The sequence below is a fragment of the Microchirus variegatus genome (genome assembly GCF_963457635.1).
Source record: "Microchirus variegatus genome assembly, chromosome: 7".
Classification (NCBI taxonomy): Eukaryota; Metazoa; Chordata; class Actinopteri; order Pleuronectiformes; family Soleidae; genus Microchirus; species Microchirus variegatus.
The window spans coordinates 31,794,098-31,806,799 of NC_139808.1; the positions used below are offsets into that span (position 1 = coordinate 31,794,098).

Genomic DNA, 12,702 nt, shown 5'->3' on the forward strand with positions numbered 1-12,702 from the left:
TCAGGTGGACTAAATGTAAATGAGACATTTAACATCTCTGTGTCATTATCGTCTTTAAAGGCCATTTTGAGGGTTTGAGACCTGGGTTTAGCTTTAGCTCAGGTTAAAGCAGGAAGTAGTGATGTTAGGGAATGTGTTTTATACAAGTGTGTGTGTGTGTGTGTGTGTGTGTGTGTGTGTGTGTGTGTGTGTGTGTGTGTGTGTGTGTGTGTGTGTGTGTGTGTGTGTGTGTGTGTGTGTGTGTGTGTGTGTGTGTGTGTGTGTGTGTGTGTATAGATCTCATTACCCAAGGTGTTCGCATATTAAATCATACTCTCTCTCTCTCTCTCTCTCTCTCTGGCCTGTGTATTGATTTATATTGACTCATGGTTGTGTGAGGGTCACTCATTAAATTAACACACACACACGCACACACACACGGGGAAACTGATGACACCACCACACCACAACTGTGTGTGTGTGTGTGTGTGTGGAGACAAAGAAGGTTCTCACCTTAGGTCATTAACTCCATACACATAAAGCTGTGGTCTCTCTCTCTCTCTCTCTCTCTCTCTCTCTCTCTCTCTCTCTCTCTCTCTCTCTCGCTCACACACACACACACACCTGAAAGCTCAGCTCGTTTCTCACTCCGAGGATTGTGGGAAGTCAAAAAGAGAAGGGGAAAAATCCCCAGCTGCTTTCACCTACACATTCATCATGTTCCTCATGTGCATGAGTCAGTTTTTGTGTGTGTGTGTGTGTTAGCGTGTTAGCGTAGCAGCATGGTAGCGTATCACATGACGTGTATCATGAGCGGTAAAGAACCCACTGGCCTGGATTTGTGGAACTGGAACATGAGAAGAGCGGGAGTGTGTGGTCGGTGTAGTGGTTAGCACGCTAGCTAGCTTAGCAGCAAGAAGTCCAGGGTTCTTAGATGAGCTAAATTAGCCGTAGGTGTGAGAGTAGATGGTGATTTGTTTCTAGATCTGTGTCTCTGTGATGGACTGGTGATTCTTCTGCTGATCTTTACTAACTTAACTAACTGTGGTGTCCCACAAGGCTCAACTTTAGGCCCCACCCTCATTCACCAACACTCACTGTCTTTGTGTTGCAGTTCAGGGGAACAGCCAATAGGAGGCGCTCTCTCTCTGTAACTGTAACGTTATGAACTGAGTTTAGAAACCACACGTTCACTGGTGTTTAACGTACAGCAGACGACGTTAATCCCACAAACTCACACACACGTGTTAACAATACACAACATGGATGTGTGTGTGTGTGTGTGGTTCACACACTTTTACAACAACATTAAACTTTAACATATTACACAATTTACAACAGGGCTTTTTCACATGTCGGAGTATTTTTGGCGGGTTTTGAAAGAAGACTAGTGACGGAAAAACTCTAAAAACAACAGAAGCAACAGCAGCAGTGATGTCTCCGGTTCAGGGTCAGTGTGTGTGTCTGTGTGTGTGTCTGTGTGTGTGTCTGTGTGTGTGTGTGTCTGGTTAAAATAAGAGTTAAAAATAGCCGATGATTGACTTTCACTTATTGAACCGGCTTCCTGTCCCCGCCCACAGCAGATGGTTGCTACGGCGATAATAAAACTGCAGCGATGAACGAGAGAGAGACAGATGTGATGAGACTGGTGTGTGTGTGTGTGTGATACTGTGTGTGTCAGTGTGTGTGAGATACTGTGTGTGTGTCAGGATATTAGATCATATCACAGCAGGACGAGTCTTATCAGATCCCAACATGCAAACATGAGCCGCACGGCTAACTTCCTTCCCCTCAGGTTCACTGTGTGTGTGAGTGTGTGTGTGTGTGTGTGTGAACATCCTGTTGAGAATCAAATATCCTCACAGAGACACAGCGATGTTTCAGGGCGGCGACTCAGTCGGAGTTCGTCTGACGTTCAGTGAATACAGTCAAGTCAGCATTCACAAATATGACGTCGTACGTTTACGTCGCGTGCTGCCACACAGACGCAGGAATCATGCTAACGTCTCTATGTGTAAAAGAGACAAAACAAGGAGAGACAGACAGAAATTGATATATTTTACTGAATACTTCAAGTTCATTCAATCTCCTGATTCACAGTTTGTCACGTGACCTAAAACTGTGACATCATCGCTTTGTAAACGACACAGGAAATAGGATGTAAACAGTTGTCACCGACTGTTATCAGCTGATTTTATTTCAGTCCAAAGTCCAAAGATGAAGACGAAAAAGAACTTCCATGTGATGAATTTCCTCAGTGAAGCAGCAGCTCAGTGTAAAGGTCAGTGTAAAGGTCAGCGTAAAGGTCAGCGTAAAGGTCAATGTAAAGGTCAACAAATTTGTTTGCCGTCCATTTTGGCGATTTGCACCCTTCATAAATGAAAACAAACTAGTCTAGTCAAACTAGTCAAACTTCGACCCAGACGAGCAAAAAAGTCGACCGTAACCATGGCCTCAACTCAACAGGAAGTCGGCCATTTTAAACGTTGGCGTCCATTGTGCACCCTTCGTAAATGAGCGAACTCGTCCGATCGCGTTATTCGTACTGACGTAGAAAAAAACCACGCCAATTTAGACGAGACGCATCAAAGATGAAAATATATCGTAAGGTTTAGTGGATTAAAAACACGGCACAGCCAAGACAACCCTCTGTGTTTTAGCTAATTTAGTTCATTCACAACAAAACAGGAAGTGCCCAATGACTTCGGCGTACGTTGAGTTCCACCAAATTTCCCGAAACTTGGTGGTAAGATGTTTTAGACCAAGACGAACAAAAAAGTCGACCGTAACCATGGCCTCAACTCAACAGGAAGTCGCCAATTTTGCATTTTGGCTTCCATTTTGGCGCTCTGCATCCAACGTAAATAAAAGGTGACTTTTGCGTGCAGTCCTAGCTTTTATTCGTTTCTAATTTTTTTTTACAGTTTCTAACTAAAGATTTCTCTCCGTATATTCAAAACCAACTTTATCGTTCCACTCAGGCGCTCACACAGTCTCTGTTTCTCCGGAGATAAAAATAAAACAAAGAAACCTTCCAGTGAGCAGCTGTGGGCGAGCTCTTCATTTATTTGTCATAATGAGACGTCGTGTTTAAAAAAGAGAATTCTGAATGTGTGACTGGATGAATGAAAATGTGGACCTCCAGCTCATTCATGGAAAACGCTGGAGAAAAACACTCTTTTATCACAATGAAAACATTTGATGTCTTTATTTTCTTAATTTAATCTTAATTATTGCATAAAATAACAGTTTCAGTGTGAAAAATGTTTGATTTTAGGATTTCTTTCATTTGTTTTGATACATTTTCACATTTAAATGAATGATAAATTACTGTTGATATGTTTTTTATTTGTGTGAATGACACGTCAGATGAGTCACATGACCATGAATGACTTTAAATGAGTCAATGTTTGAACAAGGCGTCGCTTCACCGCGTCATTTATCTGACGTCACATGGTGCAGGGTAATAAACGTGCTTATTACAACATGAAGATATTATATTATCATGTCGTGATGAAATATTCCTGGTTTTAATGTCTTTATGATGTTGGAATCAACAAATTTAAGTTAAATACAGTCACTTAATGACTCTTCTTTCATTTTAAAACTCATTATTTGTGTTACAGCAGAATTTGACCATATTTATAGTCAATTACACACACACACACACACACGCACACACACACACACTTTACTGGCTTACACTGACTCTGGATTTACTTGAATCCATTACAGCTGAATTTGCATTTGCTCTACTTCTGCTTCATTGCCTCTGCTGCACACACACACACACACACACACACACACACACACCTGCAAAGGTAGAGACACTGCAGTGTGAATGACCTTGTAAATAGCCTTTATGGATTGTGTGTGTGTGCAGTTGTCCTTGCAGCAGAACACACACACTGACACACACATCATGGCTCTAATTAAGAGCTTCTGTCTCCACACACACACACATATAAATATAAAAGTGTGTGTTTTTGCAGCTCTTCGTGTTGATGTATTTCCATCGTAGTTGAGTTTCTGGCTCATGGTCAGAGCTGACTGTGCTGTGAGCGCCCCCTGCTGCTGGGAACCAGCCTGAGCCAAGTCTACGACATCTACAGAACATGTTCACGTCTTTATCTGTAAACCACTCACTCTCCCACACCAAATCCCACAGAGAAAACCAGTGATTTTAGCTCACAGGGACACAGGAGCTGCTGGTCCTCTGCTGCCTCGTGTGGTCACTTTGTGTCACTGAGGTCATTGTAAACGAAGCCGAATTTTACAAAATAAGACATTTATTTTGACATTTGAACTTGAAGTGGATCAACAACTCCTGTGAACTCCTGTGTGCTGTGATGTTAAAATCACTGATTTACTCTATGGACTTTGGTGTGGGAGAGTGAGTGGTTTACAAACTTCAGTTTCCTGTTGTAAAGTCTGTGTAACAGTGAATATAAAGACGTGAACGTGTTCTTAAAGATGTCGTAGACTTAATCTGGTGCAGATTTCATTACTTTAGTTGCTTAAATGTGTTCCTGTGTGCGTATAATCTTTTAATTTGTCGTTTGGTTACGAGGTTACTCACCAATAACCCCAGAACTCCACCCATGTGTTTGATTGCACTGGTTGCACATGTATATATAGTGGAGCTCTTTTAAGTGAGTCAGAATAAACTGTGACGAGTCTTCGAGAGGCTTTTAAAACCATGAAAGAGAAAGAAAGTGCTGCAAAGAAACAACAACAACAACAACAACCCTGCTCCTGCATTCACTGAACCACATGAGACAGAGTGTGTTACTCTGCTCAACTGTTTTTCTGCTTTAATTCCTCCTGAATGAGTCACTGCGCTGTTACTGATGCTCTGTCTGTGTTTGTGTGTGTGTGTGTGTGTGTGTGTTTGTGTTGACAGGTCTGACGGCTGAAGGCTTGTACCGCGTCAGTGGGAACAAGACGGACCAGGACAACATCCAGAAACAGTTTGATCAAGGTAAGAACACACAGGAGCGTTTCAGTGACACACAAACCTTAAGATGACCTGTTTGTAAACCACTCACTCTCCCACACCAAAGCCCATAGAAAAAATCAGTGATTTTAGCTCACAGGGACACAGGAGCTGCTGGTCCTCTGCTGCCTCGTGTGGTCACTTTGTGTCACTGAAGTTAATCAGAATGATGATTTTTAAAAGCCGAATTCACTAAAATCAGTCATTGTAAGTTAGTGATGGAGGCAGCAGTGGATCAACAACTCCTGTGAACTCCTGTGTGCTGTGATGTTAAAATCACTGGTTTACTCTATGGACTTTGGTGTGGGAGAGTGAGTGACTTTGGTGTGGGAGAGTGAGTGACTTTGGTGTGGGAGGGTGAGTGACTTTGGTGTGGGAGAGTGAGTGACTTTGGTGTGGGAGGGTGAGTGACTTTGGTGTGGGAGAGTGAGTGGTTTACAAACTTCAGTTTACACAAGGAAAACTGTCTGACAGTGAAATGAAGACGTGAACGTGTTCTTAAGACGTCGTAGACTTAATCTGACATAGATTTTATCAATTACAAAATTATTAAATAACAGGAAACTGTAGTTTTTAAACCACTCACTCTCCCACACCAAAGTCCATAGAGTAAACCAGTGATTTTAACATCACAGCACACAGGAGTTCACAGGAGTTGTTGATCCACTGCTGCCTCCATCACTAACTTACAATGTCTTCTATTGCTTTTAAAATATTACATTTAAAATCAGTGACACAAAGTGACCACACGAGGCAGCAGTAGACCAGCAGCTCCTGTGTCCCTGTGAGCTAAAGTCACTGATTTTCTCTATGGACTTTGGTGTGGGAGAGTGAGTGGTTTTCTCTCCTCTGTGACTTTCTTCTTCGTCCACATGTCCTTGTATATGTCCTATCTTTCCTTCAGCATGTGTCCTTGTCTCCTCCTCTCTTTCCTCTGCTCTTATGTCCTATTTCCTGTCACCTTCCTCCTCCTCCTCCTTCCATCTTTACATTTCCCTGAGTGTTTCTGCTCGTGTTGTCAGAGCTTCAGATTCACTGTGACAGATGTCCTGTTACCTCGGGGCCTCTGTCCTCGTTTTAAACAAACACACAGACTGCTGCCCCCTGCAGGTGTGGAGTGTTACTGCACGTCACACTGCATATATTCATCCTCTTGAATGTTGCGACTGTGGTGAATGAATCCTGGAGTTTACTGAGATCACAGAGGAGCTGACAACTCAGGTCTGGATTGACATGGATCAGTGGACCTAACCCAGACTAAAGATCTGAGCTTTAACATGTTGTCGTCTTCATCTCTTCTTCTGTGGTGTTTCTCCGCAGATCACAGCATCGACTTTGTGGCCATGGACGTGGCTGTGAACGCCGCCGCCGGAGCTCTGAAGGCGTTCTTCGCCGACCTGCCTGAGCCTCTGATCCCCTACAGCTTTCATCCTGAACTGGTGGAAGCAGCAAGTGAGAAGAGACACACACACACACACACACACACACACACACACACACACACACAGAGGAAACAGTCGAGTCTTTGATCTTTTGAAACGAGAAGCTTTCACAGACGTCATTTTAACTTTTCCGTCAATTTCCATTTTTAACACCATATAGAACGCTTTCTTTGTGAGAGGTGCTGCCACCTAGTGGTTCAATTAGGGACAGATACAGTAAACACTGATGAGACAAATACAGGACTCTATATTCGTTTAAATCCTTCTCTTCTCGCTTAAATTGTTTTGTTTTTGTTTGTTGGATCGAAAACATTTGTTCTTTTTTTGTCTTTAAAACTCAAATCCTGATTTTGACATTCACTGGAAAGGCTTTTTTATCGTTTTAAATAATTTTTTAAAATCTTTTTTTCCAGTCCAACTTTATTTATAAAGCACTTTAAAAACAACAACAGCTGAAACAAAGTGTTGTACATCAGAGATAAATCAATAAAACATACAAACATGTGACCTAATGGACCTAAGAACAAACAAACAAAACAATAAAAATACTGTAGAAAATATAATCATTTATATATAATACATATACATTTCTTAATCCAGATTAAACCTGATTTATTGGTATAATCCCCTGGTTGAACCTGTGGAATTGTGGGTAGACGGCGTGCGTCGTTCCTCATAAATCAAAGGTGTCGGTGCGTAAACGTCATATTTCTCTGTGATGTTGAGACGTGGTGGCGAGCATCGCTGACCTCTGACCTCTGTAACAGACGTTAAAAACCTCTGGTTGAGACGATGATGGAGGCGAAGATGAGGATGAAGAGACAGAATAAAAGTCTAAAGTGATTCCTGCTGTTTGAGGAATGTCTGGAATATCCTGGAGAACTTTTTATTGTCTCTTTGTTGTCATTCAAAGACGGTCGCTCGTGTTCCACGAATCTAACTCTGTAAATATTTAATAAGTCAGAGAAAAGTGAGGGATTCTCCGGAGACGACGAGAAAAATGTCGAAGAACTTTATACGTTTTACTTGTCACAAAAACAGAAGCTCGTCCTGGTTCTTTTCTGTCTCTGCAACTTTAACTTTGGCAGAAAATTCACCCTTTTTTAAATGATTTTGAGTTATTTTTCACACTTGTTTTTGAAAGTATAACCAAATATATAATATATTCTAAAATCTGGACCAAGAAAAAGATTGACAAGATTCTAAATTAAAGAAACAATTGCACAACTCTTATTTTGAAAAGTCTGAGGTTGGGTTTTTAGCATGGGCGAACAGAAAGAGAACTTTACTTTGAAAAGTGGGTTGTGTTTCTGCATGGCTGAACAGAAACTGAGACTTTTATTTTGAAAAGTGGGTTGTGTTTCTGCATGGCTGAACAGAAACTGAGTCTTTTATTTTGAAAAGTGGGTTGTGTTTCTGCATGGCTGAACAGAAACTGAGTCTTTTATTTTGAAAAGTGGGTTGTGTTTCTGCATGGACGAACAGAAAGGGAGACTTATTTTGAAAAGCTGATTGTGCTTCTTCATGGACGAACAGAAACTGAGACTTTTATTTTGAAAAGTGGTTTGTGTTTTAGCATGGGCAAACAGAATCTGAGACTTTTATTTTGAAAAGTGGGTCGTGTTTCTGCATGGACGAACAGAAAGGGAGACTTTTATTTTGAAAAGTGGGTTGTGTTTCTGCATGTACGAACAGAAACTGAGACTTTTATTTTGAAAAGAGGTTTGTGTTTTAGCATGGAGGAACAGAAACTGAGACTTTTATTTTGAAAAGTGGTTTGTGTTTTAGCATGGGCAAACAGAATCTGAGACTTTTATTTTGAAAAGTGGGTCGTGTTTCTTCATGGACAAACAGAAACCGAGTCTTATTTTGAAAAGTGGGTTGTGGACGAACAGAAAGGGAGACTTTTAATTTGAAAAGTGGGCTTGTTTTACAGCGTAGATGAATAGAAAACTGGGGCTTTTATTTTGAAAAGTGGGCTTGTTTTACAGCGTGGATGAATAGAAAACTGGAGCTTTTATTTTGTGTGTGTGAAATCTAATGAAACAGTGTTTTATTTTGTTACGTTGCCTTTAACCTTGAGTTTGTGTTGCTGGTGACGGTTTTATCTGGGTCACGTGATCACGTGACGTCATGTGATCACGTGACGTCATGTGATCATGTGACACGAGCTCGTCAAAATAAACCTGATCCTGTGAAAATCAGCTGTTTATGAAAAATAAGACTCTGTTTATTTTTTATATTCACAAGAAAAAAAACCTGACCTGCAACACACACTGTGTGTGTGTGTGTGTGTGTGTGTGTGTGTGTGTGTGTGTGTGTGTGTGTGTGAGTGTGAGCGTGAGTGTGAGTGTGTGTGTGTGTGAGTGTGAGCGTGAGTGTGAGCGTGGGAGCTGCTCTTGGCAGAATCACAGCCTTTTGTTTTCCAGAGCGTATAATTTCCGTTCCCAAGAGAGTGTGGAGAATGTAAAACGCTTTTTGTCTTCTCTCCTTGTGTGTGTGTTTGCTTGCTTGCTTGTGTGTGTGTGTGTGTGTGTGTGTGTGTGTGTGTGTGTGTGTGTGTGTGTGTGTGTGTGTGTGTGTGTGTGTGTGTGTGTGTGTGTGTGTGTGTGTGTGTGTGTGTGTGTGTGTGTGTGTCACAGAAATCGTGGACTACATGGAGCGTCTGCAGGTGTTGAGAGAAATCGTGAAGAAGTTTCCCTCTGTGAACTACCAGGTCTTTAAGTACATCATCACACACCTCAACAGGTAACACACACACACACACACACACACACACATATGAACACACATAGTTTAATCAATATTTTACTCCCACACCAAAGCCCATAGAGAAAACCAGTAATTTTAGCTAACAGGGACACAGGAGCTGATGGTCCTCTGCTGCCTCGTGTGGTCACTTTGTGTCACTGAGTTAAGTCTAAATGAAATATTTTAAAAGCCGAATTCACTAAAATCAGTCATTGTAAGTTAGTGATGGAGGCAGCAGTGGATCAACAACTCCTGTGAACTCCTGTGTGCTGTGATGTTAAAATCACTGGTTTACTCTATGGACTTTGGTGTGGGAGAGTGAGTGGTTTATAAACTTCAGTTTACACAAGGAAAAGTCTGTCTAATAGTGAAGATAAAGACGTGAACGTGTTCTTAAGATATCGTAGACTTAAACTGACATAGATTTAATTTGATATATTTCCGCGAAGAGGCTGAAAACTGAAGTTTATAAACCACTCACTCTCCCACACCAAAGCCACTCACTCTCCCACACAAAAGGCCATAGAGAAAATCCGTGATTTTAGCTCACAGGGACACAGGAGTTCACAGGAGTTGTTGATCCACTGCTGCCAACATCACTAACTTTAAACGTCTTATTTTAATGAATTCGGCTTTTAAAATATTACATTTAGACTTAAATCAGTGACACAAAGTGACCACACGAGGCAGCAGTAGACCAGCAGCTCCTGTGTCCCTGTGAGCTAAAATCACTGGTTTTCTCTGTGGACTTTGGTGTGGGAGAGTGAGTGGTTTACAAACCTCAGATAAAGACGTTGAACATGTTGTTAAAGACGTCTCAGACTTCATCATTATTCCTGACCCCTCTTGTCCTCTTCAGAGTGAGTCAGCACAGTAAACTGACCCTGATGACGCCCGATAACCTCTCCATCTGCTTCTGGCCCACGCTGATGCGTCCCGACTTTGAGAACAAGGACACGCTCTCCACCACCAAGCTGAACCAGGCCGTCATCGAGTCGTTCATCGTGCAGAGCGACTACTTCTTCCACGGCGGCGAGGTCGCCGAGAGCTCCAGCAGCGAGGGCACGCCGCCGCCGCACTGCCACAACATGGTGGAGGCGCTGCTGCCTCTGCAGCTGCCGCCGCCGCTGCAGCCGCAGCAGATCCAGCACGCCGTGCCCTCTGACCCCCTCATCTGAGAGCCACAGGTGCATGATGGGAAGGGAGGAGGAGGGAGGAGGAGGGAGGAGGAGGGAGGAGGAGGAGGAGGAGCGAGGAGGAGGAGCGGCGTCTGTGTCGGATGTTCAAAATCTATAAACGTCTGCTCGGTGATTTTTCCTCCTCTGTCAGGATTGAGCCGCAGATCAGAGCTAATCTGTCACATCTGCTCGGTAATCCCCGGATTAGAGAATTACAATCACATTTTTTTGGAACAAAAATTCAGACGTAACCTCCTCTTCCTCCTCCTCCTCCTCCTCCTCCTCTTCCTCCTCCTCCTCCTCCTCCTCCTCCTCCTGGATTTGATTTGGCACATAGACGTCGACACTTGTCGTCGAGCAGGGTTGGATCTAAGACTCCGGGGATTCTGGGATACATTTTTTTTTGGGGTGGGGCGGTGGGGGGCTCAATACTAAAAGAGTATACTGCCCCCTGTCTTACCCTGATGGAATAGCACACTCCTCCTCTTCCTCCTCCTCCTCCTCTTCGTTAAAGGGAAGTTAAAGAGAAAGTCCCTGCGACTGCAACGACTGCATCGTTTTCTTTCTTCTTTTGACTGGATTAATTCCCAGGATGCTTTGCGGGAACTTCACCAAGTCTTCCTGCGGAGTTCAGCACAGGAAAACCACTCCTCCTCTTCCTCCTCCTCCTCCTCTTCCTCCTCCTCCTTCTTCTTCTTCTGTCGTCGCCGTCGGTGGATTCACGAGAAGAAATTCTGGATTATTTTTTTGTTTGTTTGTTTGTTTTCGGGGTCGGGGGAAGAGAGGAGAGGAGGCGGAGTCAGTTGTGGGAGGAGACTCGTTTTAAACACTAAAAGACAACGTTGATGTGACCCCTCCCCCCCCGACATGACCTTTGACCCTGGCGCCACTTTCACGTCTGTTTTTACTTTCTGTTTTTTATCATTTTTTTTTTTTTTTTTTAATATATATGTTTTGTAACGTCAGTGTGTGTGTGTGTGTGCGTGTGTGATGAAGACGACGATGATGATGGTGTGTGTGTGTGTGTGTGTGTAGCCAGTTTTTTTTTTTTCAACGGATTCAGGAGGGAAATTTCAAAATAAAAGCGGTGGACTTCCCTGGGAGAATCCGACCTCAGCTGAAACCTCTTCAACTCTCGATGCAATGACTGACCACGCCCACTTCCCCCTGCCCGCCCGATGACCCACAATGCAACGGCACATGAGGGGATATTAAAAAAAAGAAAGAAGACGATAAAAAACCACTATCGGCCGTTTCTCCGTCTCTCTCCTGTTTCTCGGTTCGTTTGGAAACCGATAAAAAAAAAAAACTTTGCATGTTTTTCTTTTCTTTTTTTTGCCACTTTAGCGATGATGATGATGATGATGATGATGATGATGATGAGGAGAAAAAACAAACTTTGAAGCTTAAACAACAAGAAAAAGAGAAAAACACAGTGAAAAAGACGGGTTTTCATTCTCTGCTTTTCTTTGTCTTAATATCATATTTTTGTTGGTTCTTTGTCAAATAGATTTCCCTTAAGTAGAGGAAAGAAGTATATATATATATATATATATACAAGTACAAATATAAATATATATATACATTTATATATATATATATATTATATATAAATGTATCGGCAGCAGAAGAAGGTGCTGATTTAGTGAAATACGACGGGGTACTGGACTCATCTGTGTGTGTTTTCTGATGGTTTCACTCAACCATCGCTTTGTACAAGTGTGTGTGTGTGTGTGTGTACGAGTGTGTGTGTGATTGGAAAGTTAATAAGTTTTAATTCCTCAGAGAGATGAAATCTAATCCCTCGTCGCTTTCATCGTCACGTGGCGCGTTTTTTAAAATCCCTGACGACGACAATAATCTCAGAATCTTTAGAAAAGTTCACAAATCTGCTTTTGCGACGACACATTTTTTCATTTTAAAACGATGTTTTCAGTCCGCGTCACAACACACGGGTGTGAGACTTCACTGTCACTGAGGATTTGCAGCCATTTCTGCCTTTTTTTTTGTTTTAACGCCATTTAATTCAGTTTAAATTCAGCAAAAAGTCCACAGCATATTGGCCCTTTAACATTTTCCTGCACCGTCACACTTTATTTTATTGGCTATTTGATTAATTTTGACCCCAAACCTCTTCATTTACATTTATTTAACCCAAAACCACACACACACCTGTTCAGTCTGAAGTCGTTGGCCCTGGACTCGTTTAGTGATAAATCTGTCGCATTTCCAGCGATTTATTGTGTAATTTCTGGTCCAAACAGCAGCTCGTGGAAGAGATTTTGATCATTTGAGTTTTTAAAAACATGGAAGCGGTTCATGTTTGCACAAGAAGAAGAAGAAGAAGCACAAACAG

General features: G+C 42.3%; 1 protein-coding gene across 3 annotated transcripts in view; it reads left to right on the top strand.

Annotated features, from left to right (window-relative positions):
* Window positions 1–10,346, top strand: part of arhgap5 (Rho GTPase activating protein 5) — a gene marked incomplete at both ends in the record, with an annotated part of 32,964 nt that extends 22,618 nt beyond the window's left edge. For all 3 annotated transcript variants that reach the window (XM_083893008.1, XM_083893007.1, XM_083893009.1), the window contains 4 exons: window positions 4,883–4,960; window positions 6,296–6,427; window positions 9,060–9,165; window positions 10,028–10,346. In XM_083893008.1, the coding sequence (XP_083749134.1) occupies window positions 4,883–4,960; window positions 6,296–6,427; window positions 9,060–9,165; window positions 10,028–10,346 (635 nt within the window). The remainder of the gene's footprint in view (window positions 1–4,882; window positions 4,961–6,295; window positions 6,428–9,059; window positions 9,166–10,027) is intronic.
* Between the last annotated feature and the right edge of the window lie 2,356 nt (window positions 10,347–12,702).